This window comes from Colias eurytheme, chromosome 28 (genome assembly GCF_061535395.1).
Source record: "Colias eurytheme isolate Ceu_HAF_F1 chromosome 28, ilColEury1 Martin Lab GWU primary, whole genome shotgun sequence".
Lineage (NCBI taxonomy): Eukaryota > Metazoa > Arthropoda > Insecta > Lepidoptera > Pieridae > Colias > Colias eurytheme.
In genome coordinates, this window is record NC_143007.1 from 2990449 (window position 1) to 3010215 (window position 19767).

Here is a 19767-nt window from a genome sequence, read left to right on the forward strand (position 1 = left end):
CTTAAGGGGATAAAAAGCTCGCTTAAGAGGATTAAAAAAAGCTCGCTTAGGAGGATTAAAAAAAGCTCGCTTAGGAGGATTAAAAAAGCTCGCTTAGGTGGATAAAAAAAAGCTCGATTAAGGGGATTAAAAAAAGCTCGCTTAAGATGATTAAAAAGCTCGCTTAAGAGGATGTAAAAAAAGCTCGCTTAAGAGGATTAAAAAAGCTCGCTTAAGGGGATAAAAAGCTCGCTTAAGGGGATAAAAAAGCTTGCTTAAGAGGATTAAAAAAGCTCGCTTAGGAGGATTAAAAAAGCTCGCTTAGGAGGATAAAAAAGCTCGATTAAGAGGATTAAAAAAACTCGCTTATGAGGATTAAGAAAGCTCGCTTAGGAGGACTAAAAAGCTCGCTTAAGGGGATTAAAAAAGCTCGCTTAGGAGGATTTAAAAAGCTCGCTTAGGAGGATTAAAAAATCTCGATTAAGGGGATTAAAAAAGCTCGCTTAAGAGGATTAAAAAAATTTTTCGTTGTCTTTTATCGATGGTATTCAGTTTTCGCTACACTTATTTGTCATCCTACCTTAATATTTCAGCTTATCGTTCCGTATTTTTAATTTTAGTCTAATATTTGATAATTCTGTGAAAATGAAGTTAAAAATTAACATTATTTCTTTCGCTTAAAGGAGAGTATTGTACATATTAATTATTAAGTATACGGAATTAAAAGTTTATTAAATGCATTTTATAGTATTTTCTATTAAATGTACAAAATAACAAAGATGGATTTATAATTGTACTAGCGGTCCGCCCCGGCTTCGCCCGTGGTACCTACATGTTTAAACTATCCTATCTCTCAAGTTGGATCGAACTGCACATGGTGTGCGAATTTTATTATAATCGGTTAAGTGGTTTAGGAGTCCATTGAGGACAAACATTGTGACACGAGATTTATATATATTAAGATAACATTTATTAAATTACCATTATCTCGCTATCAGCCTGTTTCAATTCATTTTCTACAATAAAAATTATTAAGAACAACTTCCATAACGGTGCATTTACATCAAACGAACATAGAGCTAGAGCAAGAGCATTCTTTCATGATCTTTTAGTGTAAACGAAAACTCGTATTCAGTGCTGTTCATGTATTAGAACATTGCATACAATCTCTTCGAACGCACTAAGAACAAAGAAAGCTCTACGCCTGTTACACTAAAAGAATTGGACATACTGGGTTTAGAATGAGCATTCGCTCGTTTGATGTAAATACACCATTATTAATCTTATATATAAAAATGAATCGCAAAATGTCTTGTTGGTAAGCGCATAACTCGAGAACGGCTGAACCGATTTCGATAATTCTTTTTTTATTATATTCCTTGAAGTACGAGGATGGTTCTTATGTAGAGAAAACGTAAACATGTACCACGGGCGAAGCCGGGGCGGACCGCTAGTTATTAATAAATACGCATTGTACATTTCCGTACATAGTTTTTCATATTTATAGCATTAAATTATTTCCCTCCAATCAGTCTTTAAGACACATAATTAATCAACTTTATAGTTCATAGCATTGGTTGTTATCACAAGTTGATGGCCACACCTAAGCGATATAGCTACATTGCTTATAGATTACTAGCTTTCGGCCCGCGGCTTCGCCCGCATTTTCAAAGAAAAACCAGCATAGTTCCCGTTCGCGTGAAAGACTAGTGTTTTGAAATTTCAAAATGTAGAATCTTAATAGTTTCTAGTTATACGCATAATATGCCAAAAAAATATTCTGTCTTACCACAAAAAACTTTAGACAGGGTTTAACTTTGCGCGGGTTCTCTATAATCTGGTTTTGTCGTATTTCACATAGACAACTATTAAAGTGACAGATCCTTGGTGTGATTATTTAAACTGTTTTGTGGTAATCTTAATTTTAATATATAATTAAATCTCGTGTCACAATGTTTGTCCTCAATGGACTCCTAAACCACTTAACCGATTATAATAAAATTCGCAGACCATGTGCAGTTCGATCCAACTTGAGAGATAGGATAGTTTAAACATGTAGGTACCACGGGCGAAGCCGGGGCGGACCGCTAGTACCATAATAGTTTCTACGCACATGCTTCAAAAATATTATATTTAATTGTAGAATTTTTAAGTGAAGAGCATTTTACCACTGTATATTATACCTATTAACCCATTGACCACCGTAAGCCCCGATCGGGGCGCGACACAATAGATTTTCTATTGTGTCTGTGATTCCGAGGACTGATGGATTAAAATATAAGCAATTACATAATTTTTAAGTGGATACCTAAAATATTCATAAACATATACAACTATTCGTAAATTACAAGATGTTAAAACATTGTAAAAGCCTATTTAATTGCACATATTTTGCGCGTGTTTAATTAAGGTTATTTTTCATTGAAAGGAATTTATTTTTTTATATAACCTTCTTGTACGTATTATAAGCCAGTGTCAATTGTAAATCTATACTAATACTAGCGGTCCGCCCCGGCTTCGCCCGTGGTACCTACATGTTAAAACTATCCTATCTCTCAAGTTGGATCGAACTGCACATGGTCTGCGAATTTTATTATAATCGGTTAAGTGGTTTAGGAGTCCATTGAGGACAAACATTGTGACACGAGATTTATATATATTAAGATAATAAAGCTGAAGAGTTTGTTTGTTTGTTTGAACGCGCTTATCTCGGGAACTACTCGTCATATTTAAAAAATTATTTCGGTGTTAGATAGCCCATTCATTGAGGAAGGCTATATATAATATCATCTCGCTAAGAGCAACAGTAAAGGATCTGTAGGTAAAACCGCGGAGCACAGCTAGTATATCATAATCTATCTACTTTACTAGATAAGCCACGTAACTTCGTCTGATCTTTAAAGGAATATTCTTGCAATATTTTCCAGTGATGCTCTGCCGCTATTTGTCGTAGCCATTGAGATAATATTACTACGTATGGAGGAGACACCACGAACAAAATCTGTGCGCCATTTTTTTGCTCTAACTAAGTTTTAAAAATGATTATCTAGTTAGGTACTTAACGATGAAAGTTATTCCTTTGCACTTTTCCGTATTATTTGTATTATTTGTGCAATATCGTAACACACACGAAGGCATATTTGATGCGTTTCACTTTAAAACCATTAAAAAATACCGCTCAACATACGTCACATGACGTATGTTGAGTGGAACATAAGTGATGTAGGCGGTGTCGACTCCATATTAATTATTATCTCAATGGTCGTAGCGTGATTATTGTATAGCCTAAAGCCTTCCTCGATAAAAGGACTATCCAGCAAATAACGAATTTTTCTAATTTGAACCCGTAGTTTTTTGAGATAAGCTTTCTTTGAAACAGATAAGCAAACCGAAAATTTTTAACCTCACGTCATATAAAAAGCACGTTAATTCAGTGCAAATTCCAACGAAATTTTTTGATTGATGTTGAATGTCAAGTGAAACGAGCTTCCCCTTTCGTTTTTCACGGACAATGGTCATGTGAAATATATACATGGGATTTTGCACCCTATCGTCGTAGAAAAAACTTATGTATCTAGCGCATATTCCTTTGAGCTTTTTTGTGTAATGTTAAATTACATGTAAACTTTATAGTCAAAGGATTTTGCGCCCTACGATCGTAGAAAAAGTATGGAAAGAAATTGAACTACGATGAGCTTTTTATATATATATCACACTAGCTTTCCGCCCGCGGCTTCGCCCGCGTTTTCAAAGAATAACCCGTTCCCGTAGGATTTCCGTGATAAAACCTATCCTATGTCCTTTCTCGGGTATCAAAATATATCTATACCAAATTTCGTGCAAATTGGTTCAGTTATAGTTTAGGCGTGATTGAGTAACAGACAGACAGACAGAGTTACTTTCGCATTTATAATATTAGTATGGATTAATTTTGTACTACAAGAATACTTTTTAGTCAAGGGTTGTTGCGCCGTAAGGTCGTAGAAAAGCCTTGTAAATTAAGTGCAAATTCCAATGTGTATTTTAAAGAAATTTATCTACTTGAATGTCAAATGAAACAAGCTTCCCCTTTCGTTGACATTGGTCCCGTGAACTACACCTACATGGGATTTTGCGCTCTATGATCGTAGTTATATCACGTAATTCTGTGCAAATTCCAATGAGGTTTTTTGGCTAGTTGAATGTCAAGTGAAACAAGCTGCCCCTTTCGTCGGTGACAGCGGTAACACCGGTGCCGCGCCCGGCGCAACTGTTGATCTTATTTCATCAGCTGTTTTCGTTCTTGACGACCTTTGTTTGGCGGCCAGGGGACGAGCGGTTAACGTATTTTATAAATTTACATTTTTAAATTTATTATAAGAGCGTATGAATAGGTAGTTCGTTTTTATATTTCATTTGTAATGTCGTAGAAAATCGGCAAGAAATCCTATAGTTTATTTATAACTTAAATTAGAATATTTACTTATAAAAAGCTTTCTATAGTAGAGCTTTTGAAACGTGAAAATGCAAAATTGTTTACCACTGCTTTGGAAAGTAAATTTTACAAAGAAGAGTTAAGTTACAGTTAGGGCCATATAGTCATTAATGTTTTTATCATAATTATAATAGAATTTAAGAATAGATTGTGATTAGTATGTAATGTATTATTTATAACTGCCTTATAAAATCAATCACATTTCCTATTAGATACAAATCCAAGTTCAAATTCAATTTCGTTTATTTGGTACCAATACAAAAATGCATTATTTATTTCACACCATCAAAGCTTTTTTTATCGAGAAATAGTAACCTATGTGTTTGCCCAAAATCATATAATTATTTAAATCAATCGAGAAGTTCTTAAGTTAAAGCGTAACAAACATACATCAAAATATCTTTATAATATTTTTATAACTATGTATAGCTTCCGAATCGCTCGCGCCATGGCCCGACCTAGCGGCCGTGCTCGCCGTCCTTTCTCATATTATTAATATATTATATTTATTAATTGTTCATTATTATCATTTAATTATGACATGTCCTATTAGAGCAGGCTCCAAGGAGATGTTCGTTTGCAAAAATCGCGGACCTAAATCTGACCTCTGATATATATTGTATAGATCCCAGACATCCTATAGACAGATGTTGCCAACCAGTTTTGTGGTCCCCCTGCCCGCACCCCGGTAATTAAATATGGCATACAAAGAAAAAAATAAAAATTTCCAAAACATGCCGTGTGGGGTATCAAATGAAAGAGCTTATTGAGTAGATCACGAATATATAGCATACTATATACATTTCTTACACTTTCTCTAAGATTTTTTAGAAAATTTACGAAAATGGTCCATTTTTGAGTTAACTTTAAACCACTATAGATTGAAAACTCATGAATATATTTTTTAAATTATTATTTTAAATAATTAATAATAGTCCATTGTTTATGATTCAATAGTTCGTAATATAACATAAGTGAGCTATGTGGTGGATTTGATGAAAATAACTATATACTATATGAACTTGAAAATATACTCGCCATCTTTGAATGCTCCCCCCACTCCCCCATGCAACTATTTCACTGTACGAAATATTGAATCGTAAACAATGGACTATTGTTAATTATTTAAAATAATAATTTAAAAAATATATTCATGAGTTTTCAATCTATAGTGGTTTAAAGTTAACTCAAAAATGGACCATTTTCGTAAATTTTCTAAAAAATCTTAGAGAAAGTGTAAGAAATGTATATAGTATGCTATATATTCGTGATCTACTCAATAAGCTCTTTCATTTGATACCCCACACGGCATGTTTTGGAAATTTTTATTTTTTTCTTTGTATGCCATATTTAATTACCGGGGTGCGGGCAGGGGGACCACAAAACTGGTTGGCAACATCTGTCTATAGGATGTCTGGGATCTATACAATATATATCAGAAGTCAGATTTAGGTCCGCGATTTTTGCAAACGAAACTCCACTGAGAGTCCGGTCTATATGCCGTGTACGTGATAGTATAGGTAATGTTACTGTGTGTGTAGTAGTTAGGTGTAAAGGTGCAGGTTCGATACATGTAGTGATTATTGAGAAAATGTTTTATTTGCGAGAGTAGAAAAAATAAATATTCAAAGTACAATAAATTGTATTTAATAATATATGTACAAATAATAAATATATTATGATTAAATTTATAAAGACCTTTTTGTAGAGCTGTTGCATTTTAACCTTATCACTTGAATCGCCGTGGCTAGACCAATTTTTATAAAATTCTTTGAGTGTATTTCGGTTGTTCTGAGTTCTGGTTGAAAAGTATATTTTTCATTTTGCTTATTATACATGATTAAGGTCTAGACTCTAGGCAGTACATTGTCTACCTGGTCTGCTAGTTTAAATATAAAATGCAAGCAATTTATGCCAGGCATATTTGCAATTACGATAAAACTTATGTTATAAGTCGTAATAAATTTGTATTATCCGCTTGTGATACATTTCAATTTGTAGACTCTAAAAACAATTTTATTATTCGATATTGTACTATCACAAAAACTGGTCAATATAAATATGTATTACGTAATAAGAATTAAATTATGAATATCCTTAAATATACTTTAAAGGTAACTTGGCTAAGTATAGATCGGAATGTCGTATTTATAATGCAATGGTTATGGTATTATTTCTTATGTTCTTTTATATTATACGGGTAGAGCCAATTGGGTTATGATTCTATAATTACAACAATATTTCTCTTATTAGTTGTTTTTGTAGTCTCGATTCTTGCCGGAATGAATCGATAAAAATTCACAACGACACGACAAAGATAACCTATACTATAGATACTATATAATAATTATATTATATTATTTAATTATAATATTATAAAGCTGAAGAGTTTGATTGTTTGAACGCGTTAATCTCAGGAACTACTGGTCCTATTTGAAAAATTCTTTCGATGTTATATAGCCCATTTATTGAGGAAGGCTATAAGGCTATAATATAATATCATCACGCTAAGATTAACAGGAGCGGAGCAACGCGGGTAAAACCGCGGGTAAAAACAGCTAGTATAATATAAAGAGAGTTTTGCGGTACATTATGTTGTGCCGTCTGTAGTTTCTTTTTATTTGTATCATTTTTTGTTACAAAGGGTGAAAAATCAGTTAATCCAAACTTTACCTTTTCTTTGTTTACTTTAAGAACTAATTAGCATAAAATTAACAATTTCTGAATATCTGGTTTCAAATGAACATTGAAATAATCCTCAATTTGTTCAAGAATCAAGCGTAGAGTGAACAGGTACCTTCTAGGGAAGCGCGTACAATCTTAGACCACATCTCAGCTTAACATCAGGCGAGATTGTGGTCAAGCTCTTCCCTATCGACAATTAAAAAAAAAGAGAATGGCTACATAAATAAAGAAATATGATGATTCCTAAAATATAGCCCGACTATGCATTCTGGGGGGTTACCATGATGTCTTAAAGCAGTATTAATTCCAGTGTGGGAATGTGAAGGCGCTAGACGATCTATACCCTGTCATTCTTCCACCCTGGAATTAATACTGCTTTAAGACATCTGGGCAAACCACCAGGAATCTATCTTCTTACATATAAAAATGAATCGCAAAATGTGTTGGTAAGCGCATAACTTGAGAACGGCTGAACCGATTTCGATAATTCTTTTTTTATTATATTCCTTGAAGTACGAGGATGGTTCTTATGTAGAGAAAACGTAAACATGTACCACGGGCGAAGCCGGGGCGGACCGCTAGTTGACAATAAATATTAAGAGGAAGCATTTAAAACATCTCATATGGACATTATGAGTAAAAGTAAAAGTGACTATAATTTATTATTCCATACGCACGTTACTATCGGGGTGACTCGGTTAAGTAACAAACATGAGCTGAATGAAACCGGGTATATTAAAATTACCTAATATTATATGATGCCTGTTTTTTTTTTTTTTGTGTGGTGTTTCTCAATGTTAGCCAGAAGGGCTTCTACATTTTAACGCGGACGCGGGGGTGAACTGAAGGTTCATCCTGGTAGCGACATGCACAAGGGCGTCCCCCCTTGACGGGGACCACGAACCTCGGCTTGAGCTGTCGCTTGAGTGGAGGAGGCCAGAAGGGCCCTAATCGGACGGGTATATGCTGCCAAGTCGGCCAAGTGCGGAATTTGTCGCTATCGCTGTTTTAGCTCTATGTTCGTTATTTTGTGTGGAATGCATCATATAATAATGCTTATTTATTATCCTTACTCCTTATCCCGACTAATATTAATAAATGCGAAATTGTGTTTGTATGTTTCACGTCGTAATGGAGCGAATTCGTGGTACCATTTTTCTGTCTTGAGATAGTTAGGAGATTTGAATGTGACATAGGCTCCTATATGTCAAGCCTTATATTATTTTGTGCTTTATTTCTAAAATACAAGTACTTATGTAGCTTCTGTAATCTCGTATAAAGTTAACAAAGAACGCTATTTACACAAATTTAGCCACAATCAAAATCACTGAAATAAAAATATCGCCATTCCGTGCCATTTTGTAGTAGACGTTAATCGTCGACTTAAATACCCTTAAATGGCTAAAATCCATTTAAGGGTAATTTAATTTGACATTACAAAGGGAGATTTTAACTTGAAACATTTATACGGATATGTATCTACCTAGAAACAAGTTTTAGTATGTCTATCAGTTGTCTATAATCTGAAATGTCTTTTTAAAAATAAAACATTTTTAAATATTTCAGGACATTTTTCACACACGGCAATAATCCCATACTAATATTTTCGCTTGTCTGATGGAAATCAAATGGCTTATAAACATACATATATATAATTTTAAATATACAGGGTGTAATCGTTAAGTGTGCACAGGCGATTTTTCCGTAAGTATTACAGATAACAAAAAACTTTAAACTGATATCGAAAGTACTTAACCTAAAGAGTAAAATGGCGGTAATAAATTTTTAAAAATAAATCGAGAAATATCAAAAAAATTATCTTTAAACCCTCCCATACATTAAGTATGAAATATGAATATCCCATATACCTACATTTAATATGAAAGAATTTAGCTTTCTTTTTCTTTTTTTGGTTTTCTGCTTTAATTACTTCGCAAATTTGAAGTGACATTTTCCACGTTTTTCCGGACATTTTCACGCATTTTCCGGATATTTTCCGGGAATTTTCCAGGCATTTTCCGGTCATTTCCCTGACATAGCCTGTAAATGTCTGGAAAATCCCCGGAAAATGTCTGGAAAATCCCCGGAAAATGCCAGGGAAATGTCTAGAAAATGTCTGGAAAACATCCGGAAAATCCCCGGGAAATGCTCGGAAAATCCCCGGAAAAAGCCTGGGAAATTCCCGGAAAATAACCGGAAAATGCCTGGGAAATGCTCGGAAAATGCGTGGAAATTTCCGGAAAACCCGTGGAAAATCCCTGGAAAATGCCTGGAAAATTTCCGGAAAATGCCTGGAAAATTCCCGGAAAATGCCAGAGAAATGTCCGGAAAATGTCTGGGAAATGCGTGGAAAATCCCCGGAAAATGTCAGGGAAATGTCCGGAAAATGTCTGGGAAACTTCCGGAAAATCCCCAGGAAATGCTCGGAAAATCCCCGGAAAATGCCTGGAAAATTCCCGGAAAATGTCTGGAAAATCCCGGAAAATAACCGGAAAATGCCAGGAAAATGTCTGGAAAATTCCCGGGAAATGCTCGGAAAATGCTCGGAAAATCCCCGGAAAATATCCGGAAAATGCGTGAAAATGTCCGGAAAAAGCGTGGAAAATGCCACTTCAAATTTGCGAAGTAATTAAAGCAGAAAACCAAAACTGACTTCCTGTGGTATTAAAACAGCGTGAAATACATATAATTTTTTATTATTATTGTATTTATCTTATAAGTTTAATGATAATTGATTAGCTTATATTAAAATTCCTTCATGAATTTCTTAATATGGTAGTAGAGCTCATGTAGTTACCAAACGTGAGTACAGTTTTTTTAATACTTTAAGTAATAAATAATGGATGTACATTGTCGCATTATGAGATACTTGTCCTTATAACACGGGGTATGTGAGCGTAAAAAGGATTGTAAAGTAATATCTGCGCGTGCTCCGGTTTGTTCCGCTTGGGGCTTTATTATTTTAGCTCAAGCAAATATTTATTAAATTCAGATTATTCTTAAACGTGTTATTTAGATAATTTCGACTTTATAAAGTAAAACTGCTTTGCTATCGTTCACAGTTTACATCCAGTTGTATTACAGCTTAGTCAGTGCCGTCTTTAGGATCAACGAGGCTATGGGCCAAGGTACTGGCTGGGGCCTATGTAAGGGATGGAAAATCCTTAAATTTTAACTTTATCATTTTTCAGTTTACAATAACGCAATAGGCTAAATCGTAACCCCGTCTCTTAACACCCCACATATGAGAGTTCAATAAATAATTTTTTTGAATATTGTTTCTATTTTACCAAGTGTGTGATTTGATATTTTTCTTATTATGTTATAAAATTTGTTGTTGTATATCGAAAATTTTCAGAATTGAGGGGCCCCTTCCTACCTCGGGGCCTCGGGCCAGGGCCCTGCGGGCCCTGCCTTAAAGACGGCACTGAGCTTAGTATATTTGAAAATAACTTTGTGCAAACGTATTTCACGTTTAAAATATACATATAGCTCATTGAAAAGTTATCAACACATTTTTATGGTTAAGTTTTTCATCACCATTAAACTTAGCTTAAATACGTTCAACGTTAAATATTTCTCTGTAGCAAAATTCATTCATTATTGCGTAGCGGTTTGGGAGTGAAAAACTGAGAACATAAAATTAATTTCGTTGCATTCTTTCCCGTGGCTCTCGAAGTAATCTCATAAACTCTCATATCAATTTATTTAACTTATTTTAAGAGCGTTTTGAAGTGCAAAAATACATGGGATTGTAGAGCTCTGTCCTGTGGTATCATGGTAAGTTATATAAATTAAAATATGTTGTTTTTCTCACTAATATTTATACAATATCAAAATATCATTCAGACCTACAAATACACTTTTTTTTTTCATTTATAAAAGCATTTCAATGCCATAAAACTAAATATTATTATCATTCAGATATGCTACAATAATTTTGTTGTAAGAGTGTAAATAAACGTCCAAATTTCGCCTCTATATTTTTAGTAGGATTTAGTAGAATTATTTTTACTTACTACTAAAGGATTACTGTAAGTTACCAAGTGGAAAGTATAACTCTAACTAGTGCATTAAGATCATAATGCGTGCGCGCAGATACAATGTTATTAGGTGTTGGCGAGCAACGTATTGAATTTGTGGAACTTTAGACTTATGTTAGGTATCCTACGATTAGTTTGATAGCCTATTTTCATTTTATAGCTTTATATTCGGAATTATATTAATCTTTGCTAGTGAAAAATTTGTTTAAAACCTAATGAATTATATACTAAAACCTTCCTCTTGAATCACTGTTACAAAAGCTGCATCAAAATCCGTTGGGTAGTTTTAAAGATTTAAGCATACATAGAGACATAGATATAGGGACAGAGAAAGCGACTTTGTTTTATACTATGTAACGATAACCCATTTTCATATTTTGTACCTTAACATTCGGAATTATTTATAAATTTTTAAAGAATAGAAAAATCGATAACGAGGCGGAATTAAAAATAAGTAAAGATGTAAAAATGTTGGTAGATAAATGTTATAGTTTCGTTCAATAATGTACAATGTTTTTTGGACGTTTTTTATATAAAGTTTGTTGTTAAAGCAAGACTTTTAATTTAGGCTTTAAATATAGACTTGTAATTGTTTTGGTGATTATATTTTAAATGATCGTTGAAGAAATTTAATTAACTCTACTAATTCATGACTAATTCAAACTTTAGTGTAGGTATGTGACTTAAGAAAATCGAGATGAAATTGTTTCTAATTAAATGATTGCTCTATTAGATAGAAAAAAAAATTAAATGTATTTTGTTGATATTTAAACGCATTATTAAGATTATTTTCAAAATATAAGCAGTTGAAGGGAATTAAAGATACAACACGATTATCCACGCCTGTACGATTGTAAGAGCAATAATGTTGAATTGAACAATTAATAAGTTGTATTTTGTTTTAAAAATACTAGATTATTATTAAAAACTAGCGGTCCGCCCCGGCTTCGCCCGTCGTACATATGAAAAATAGATGTTGGCCGATTCTCAGACTTACCCGATATGCACAGAAAATTTCATGAGAATCGGTCCACCCGTTTCGGAGGAGTATGCAGACTAACATTGTGACACGAGAATTTTATATATAAGATATGTATTACATTATTACTTATTAAATTTAAATAGCTTTTGTGTATGGTAATGATCAAATTAGTGAATGCTATTGGTGTCCATAATTATGATACTTGATATATAATATGGAGTTTCCTGCCGGTTCTTCTCCATAGATACAGCTTTCCGAATCGGTGGTAAATGTTAAAACTGTTATGACGATTCAAAAGTGCTTCTAGAAGAAGTCTAATTGAATAAATAAATGTTTGAGTTTGAATATAAAACTTGGTTAAAAAACCGGCCAAGTGCGAGTCGGACTCGCGCACCGAGGGTTCCGTATGTGATGTAACTAAAAATTTATGGTTTTCGTAATTTTTCCTTTATCTATGCTATTAGAAGTTGCTTCGTACCAAATTTCAAGATTCTGAGTTCACGGGAAGCACCCTGTAGGTTTTGATTCCCTTGCAAGTGTCGAAAATTTGCGGCATAAACGGCTGTATCTTTTGATTGCGTTGGCTTAGAAGTTTGATTTTTTCACAGCTTCAAGGGACAGTAGACCTGAGTAATTGATATAAATTTCAGCTTCATACCTCCACGCGTTCCTGAGAAAAAGGGTCTTGACAGACGGACGGACGGACAACAAAGTGATCCTATAAGGGTTCCGTTTTTTCCTTTTGAGGTACGGAACCCTAAAAATAAACATGTTCCATATTATTCGCTAAACTAAGTAACCACTATAATAAAACAACTATTCATATTTACGAAACATTATGATTGATAATTGAAGATGTGTAAATAATTTTGTAAATAGAGTAGTAAATACTGATAGCCATATTATTAGTGGTTAAAAAATTACCATTGATAAACACAGAAACATTACATATTTATGATAAAGCTTTAGTTCAGTGTAAAATTTAGTAAGAATGATGATTACCTCGACATTAGGCAAAATAAAACACAAGAGAAATCTAACTAGCATTTATTAGAATGTTTAGTAGATAGTTTTGAAGACGGTTGGTGTGTAGAAGGGGGTTTGGTAGTGCGGGAACGCGGCGACGGCGCCCACGGGGAGGGACCGCAGACCGATCTGCGCGTACGCAGCATTGGGAACGATTGACTGGTAGCTGAATGGAGCTACGCCAACCGGCACGGGGTGGACCACAGAGTTGAAAGCTTGGAATTCCACCTTCTTAGCCTCGGGCGATTCTTGGGCAACCTGGTCAGCTGGCTGCGCCTGATTTTCGACGGATTCAGCGACAACGGATTTCACTTCAGCGGATTTCACGTCAGCGGATTTCACGCTGGGGGCTATAATGTCATCGGATTCCTTATTATCTACAGGGGTGGCTTCCTTTGGTTTCCCGGCGTAATCCGATTCAGCGACTGCAGAGATTGATTTCACACCCGATTCGCTGTTTACTTCTGTTGGTTGTGCATTTGCGCTAGCATCGAGGTTAGCGACACCAGGTGCTACACCAGGCGTGTAGTCGACGAGGTTTGCGACACCAGGTGCTACGCGAGGCGTGTAGGCAGCGAGGTTAGCGACACCAGGTGCTACACCATGCGTGTTGTCGACGAGGTTAGCGACACCAGGTGCTACACTACGCGTGTAGGCGGCGAGGTTAGCGACACCAGGTGCTACACCAGGCGTGTTGTCGACGAGGTTAGCGACACCAGGTGCTACACCAGGCGTGTTGTCGACGAGGTTAGCGACACCAGGTGCTACACGAGGCGTTTGGGCGACGAGGTTAGCAACACCAGGTGCTACACCAGGCGTGTAGGCGGCGAGGTTAGCGACACCAGGTGCTACACCAGGCGTGTATACGAATGCGGCCCTAAGTGCATCGTTGCTAGCAAGAGCTCCACCGATGGCTGCCTGAGCGGTTTGCGCGGCGTCTATCGCTTGCCATTTATGGTCTTCAGCGGCCCAGAAAGCTTCCTCGCTCCTCTCCTTGGCGAGATCTGTGCCTTCGATGATGCCCTCTTGTTGGTTCTCGACGGCTTGCTCGGCTAGTTCTCTGGCTTTGTCGGCGATCGAGCGGGCGTGGTCTTCGGCTTTTACCTAATGAATAGAATAGAATGTTGTTACGTTCATGGATTCTTTTAGAGTTGACGTAGTGCATTTTGCTACTATTGAACGAGAGGATATAAACTTTTAAACATAATTATTATGTATCAATTGATTACTGTTAAATGAAGGACTAGTTACTTATCGGTTTTGTCACTTGTTTTACGCATCAAGTAAACTTACCAAAGATCAAATTTACCGGTACAACTCGATATACTTGCGATATAGTGTTACAATTATTGTAGTACTACTAATTCGTAGTTATCTAAATTTAGAATTTCAGTGAAAGAGCAAAATAACTAAAACGCAAGTTGGAAATAGTAGAATATTCACTGTTAGTTGCGCCCACGTTTAAAATATTTATGAATGATGCAATATAGGTACTAGTAAAGTGATAATATCTATCAATGTACAAAGTAAAATGTAAATTGTTCGTATTTAAATTAAGTAAGTATACATATGTAATTAAATTATTATATATGTTACAACTATCAACGCTTATTTTAAAAATAACTTCAAAATGTATGCTGCGTCATTCAAAATACCTGTTCTTTTACAAATAGTTCTAGAGCACGCTTTAATATTAAATACCTACTATACAATGGGTAATACGTGGTATTTTAGAACTGAGAAATAAGTACGACTTTCTTTGCTGACTAATTATAAGGTTTCGTCAATCGTGAGATGGCCCAAAGAACAACCAACCAATGAAACAGTACTCTATCTATCTATCTAGTATCAAAATATATCTAGTGTGCTCTCTAGTACCAAAATACCTGAGCGTTAATAGCAGCCGCCTGCAGATCGTCAGCTGGTACCGGTACAGCCGGTACATGTACCGCCTGAGCCACTAGTGGTTGGAGCGGCACTTGGGCCAAGTAGGAGGGGGCTGCGGCCGCGCAGGCGAAGATGGCTGATAGAACCTGTTGAATTAAATATTATTTAATGTTATTTAGGGTCAATTTATACAAGCACAGAGTCAAAGAGTATCGAAGCATCTATGAGGATGATGTTTGTTGTGATTTCTGCTTGATTGAATTATTATTAGAGATAGGTGTTAAATTATGATGCAGTTTAATTGAAACTGCTTGGTCTGTTTGAATTTTGTTTTTATTAGGTTTTTTGGTATGTGTGGTGGAATGTGTTTCAATCTGTTTATTTGTATAAATTGAAAAAATTATAAAAAGTTGAAAAATAAGTAATTTTAAGCAAATAAAGTAGCTTATTTGTACGGAATCTTATGTTGCGAGTCCGACTAGCACTTTACCTATTTTTTTTTGTTTAAAATTCGTAATTAATATCGTTGTTAATAAAAATAGTATTCTTATAACTTTTTATACCTAAGTATTTTTAAATCATTTGACATTTGGTCATACATAGTAATTAGTAATATAAGCAATTACGATACACTGGTTTGCTGAAGGCTGTAGACTCAATTAGAATTGTTATAACCACTCTATATTAAATTTATTTCGTAAATTCGCATTTGCATTAAATAAAGTTGTTTTAATTGTGTTGCCCAATTTATTATGTCGAAGTTAATTGGGGATTAGACTGATGATAAAATTCGCACTGTTTCAACATTTGGTTAACAATTTTTTTTAAACTATAGTTAACTTTTATAATTTTTGAATATCATACGGAAGTATAGTATAAGCTTTTGTAGGAAAAACTGTCCTTTATGCATTTCAAAGAATTTAAAAAGTATGACGCTGAAGGTATTAATTATTATTTTGAAAAATATAAAAATACCCTATTATATTTTACCCTAATATTTTTGTAAAAACAAGCGCGGAAATGGACAAGTATATAACTTGAGATTAAACCACAAGATAAAGTATTCATATTTTTGTTTTGTAATTCAAAAATAACTTGAATCGTTCAAGATGTAGAGTTATTGAAATCTATGAAATACTACAAATACAATAAGCATAAAAAGTAGGAAATCATCAAGACAAAGATGTGTCTTGGTCAAATGATATTCGATCTATCGAAGAAAAAAAAACTATCGAAGTTTTTGTACCACACCACACACACATGAAACACATTTTCACTAAATAGGTCACTGGCACTACACTAGAACTCGATTCCAAAAACAAAACAACCAATGTTTAAAATATTAAATTAATCTATTTTTAATCTATATCAATCATGTCAAATTAAACTTCAAATTTCATATTTAATCTGTGTGAAAATTAAACTACGCTTTAAATTTAACCACCGGTTATTTTGTTGGTAAAACTATATTATAATACCAACCAGAACTCTCATCGTGGATGCTGGATGGCTACTGATTGATCTCATCACGCATCACACGGCTTTTATAATCGTTATTGTGAATATAGAACAGGCTGAATACTGGAGTCTCGTTTAATTAAAAAAAAAGTAAAACGTCAACGCCCGAAGGCGGGAAGAATGCAGGAAGCGCGCGCTTTTTGACAGTCGAGTCGCGTCGGCCATTTTGGCGGCTTCAGGTTTGGCGCCATAAAGAGCGTATACAGACTATATCATGTGGATTCTCTTTTGATTTTTAATTTTTGGATGTGATACTTTTTGTATGTGTAAATTTTGAGTTAAAAGTTGATTTTGTAAATATGTTTGGTTTAAAGCAAAGATGTTAACGTGAAACAGGAGCAATACATAATACAAGAAGTCAATAAACAACTAAAATAATGAGCTATTGAATATTTGGTAATTCAATTGACGTATCTTAAATTAAATTTGTTTATGTACATGTATGAAAATGCTCGATTTTTCTCTTAAAACTGGTTATATTAATTTATTTTTTTAATTAAATCAACAATGTTGCCACAATTTACATAAAAGTATCTGTACTAGGGCGTGGATATGAATAATAAATAAAATTCCATATAAGCTGTGAACAAAGACACCTTAGCTGTATAATATAACCAATTCGTATATTTCGATACATTTCCTTAGTTTTTCTTTCCTAAAAAGGCAATTGTTTGAGTTATTTATGATGTTATAAAACCTTTTTTGACAATGTCATATTGGAACTGGCAGTTTATAAAAGAGAAAAGAAAAAAATCAGTAGCTATGGCATAAGCATACCTAGACAATGTTCCAATTCTTAATTTAAATAGCTCAAAAGAAATGCGCGCCTTTTTACATAAAAGGCGCCAATGAGCAAACGTACAAGTATTTTTTAGTAACATGTATATATCGATTAAGGACGTGTACACACAGACATAATTTACCGCCATCACTATAAAGATTAAATTGATATTGTCGTATAGAAATGTCCGTATAAATTTATAAATGTCACGGGAGTGTTTCAGTGGGTTTTTTTGTGGTTATAGTTTTTCGAAAATGTCAATAAGGGTGCGTGTATATGATGTGAAATGGATAGTGGGAGACGTCATATTCTCAGATGTCAAAATACATATGATGAACTCAAATAAAAACTTTTGCTTTTTGGGAATGTAGATTAAAATTATTATAGAATAAAATATATTGTATGAAATGAATGACTTATTTTAATATGCATTTCCTGTTCGACATGGGAAATTAAAAAAAAAATATCTCAAAAAATTATTTAAAAATTTTTGAAGATCGTGAATTGCGCGTTTCGTTTCAGTATTGTGAAATAAGTAATTATCAAGCCCAATTAATATATTTAATTCATATAAAATGTGTCGAATAAAATAATATTGAAATGACTACGTGACAAGAGCAATGTATAAAGTTTTATAATTAATCAATGTAATTATAATAATTGATACACTTCTGCAGTGGCCTTTGTAGGGAGAAAGGTTCGCATTTTCTATAGAGACTGTTTTGTGGTTAACATTTAAAGTTCTAAGTAGAGTAAATTCTGTGAATAAATGCGAAATACTTAAATGGTATTGCTTGCAGCTTGTATTGGCTAGCAGTGCCCTGCTGTTTTACCCGCAGTGCTCCGTCCGCTCCTGTTGGTCTTAGCGTGATGATATAATATAGCCTTCCTCAATAAATAGGCTATCTTACACCGAAATATTTTTTCAAATTGGACCAGTAGTTCCTGAGGGTAGCGCGTTCAAACAAACAAACTCTTCAGCTTTATAATATTAGTGTAGATTTGAATTTTTAGGCTAAACATCATTTACGATCAATAAGGGCGTAGCGTGAATGAAAAATCTTACGAAAGTATCAAATGATATTTGTTTTTCAAAGCACACAAAATTGTATTTGTGAACTAGTACATAAAACGTATTAAAAATCATTCACGACGTTTACAAATAAACTTGTAACAAGAAAAACTAGGTCTATTAATGGATATTTCGAGTGAGCAATAAAAATTAAATGTCACGCACCAGTGTGAACGCGCCCTAAGGATGACAGGACGAGTTTTAACATATGGTACGATCCTTAGTAGCTAAGTGATCGAAACGGTGAAGACACGTACAGTAAGCGCTGCAATTAGCGAAGGGTAAGAGTGATTATTATTTGAAAGTAGGATAGTTGGCTCTTAGTGCAAGTATTACTAGTAGGTACCAGAACCCAGAACTAGTCTAAAGGGGTTTGGGCTAGTGGCGTCGTGATGACATTTATTTATTTACTCTTTATTGTACAAAAGTCTTATAAAATAAAAGTACAACAAAACCATTCAAAATGTACAAATGGCGGCCTTATGGCTCAAAGCCATCTCTGCCAGGCATTTCGCGGCCAGTGATGAAACTTGTCAGAAAAATCTTATAATAAATCATCTAGATAAGGTCGCCTGGAAGAAATCGCTTTTAAGCGATAAGGCCGCCAAATTGTACATTTATTTTAAGTTACATATCGTTTCTGTTAATTCTGTTTTTGTATGCATTGTACAATAAAGTGTTTTCTATTCTATTCTATTCTAGATTCTTGGTAAATGAATAATACAAAACCAAATATCTCTGTTCCTAATACGTTTCGAGATTTGTGTCGATAATAACTTTTGCTTACAATATATTGCTCTTTTAAAATATCCAAGTTTCATCACTTGCCGACGACGACGCCAACTTTACCCAAACCCCTTTGTATTGTCGAGCTTTTTACAAGCTTTAAGTTATCATTCCCTGTAGGTATAGAAGAATTGAAATTCTTGCTCATCTGCAAGAAAAAATGGCATAGAATTCTGATCTTCAATTGCTAGTTTGTCAATCAGTCAGTTCACGTTTTTTATTGATGTGACGTTAAAGATGGGCTGAATATTTATTTAATCTAATCAAGTGTGATTTTCCGTTTTTATTAGGTTTCATGAACCTTGATCTTTTCAGTCATGAACCTCCACGCTAACTACTACGCTAATGTTTGCATCGTATATTTACTTTAAAATATAAGCATCATGATGAACACGATTTATTTTTAATTTTATTGCAATATCAAATTTGCCTGTTTATCGTTATTTTTACGACATTCTAATTCAAGCAGCTCGTTGTTTTTGATCATGAAATTTAGAGTTTTCTATCGAGAAGATTTTATAGATTACGTTTTAT

At 34.2% G+C, this 19767-nt stretch overlaps 2 protein-coding genes across 3 annotated transcripts in view; one reads left to right on the forward strand and one right to left on the reverse strand.

The window, feature by feature from the left end:
- The window catches only part of Rbcn-3B (WD repeat-containing protein Rbcn-3B), a 107610-nt gene that overhangs the window by 49716 nt on the left and 38127 nt on the right, over window positions 1-19767 (forward strand). The gene's annotated exons all lie outside the window — the stretch shown is intronic.
- Window positions 13195-16715, reverse strand: LOC149896529 (uncharacterized). 2 transcript variants are annotated; one of them, XM_090117389.1, is made up of 4 exons: window positions 16559-16715; window positions 15076-15222; window positions 13547-14293; window positions 13195-13516 (listed from the first exon to the last, which is right to left on the reverse strand). In XM_090117389.1, the coding sequence occupies exons 1-4, from the start codon at window positions 16601-16603 to the stop codon at window positions 13223-13225; spliced, it is 1233 nt and encodes a 410-aa protein (XP_089973515.1). In that variant the 5' UTR covers window positions 16604-16715; the 3' UTR covers window positions 13195-13222. The 2 variants fall into 2 exon arrangements, with proteins under 2 accessions (XP_089973515.1, XP_089973514.1); XM_090117388.1 differs by having other exon boundaries at window positions 13195-14293.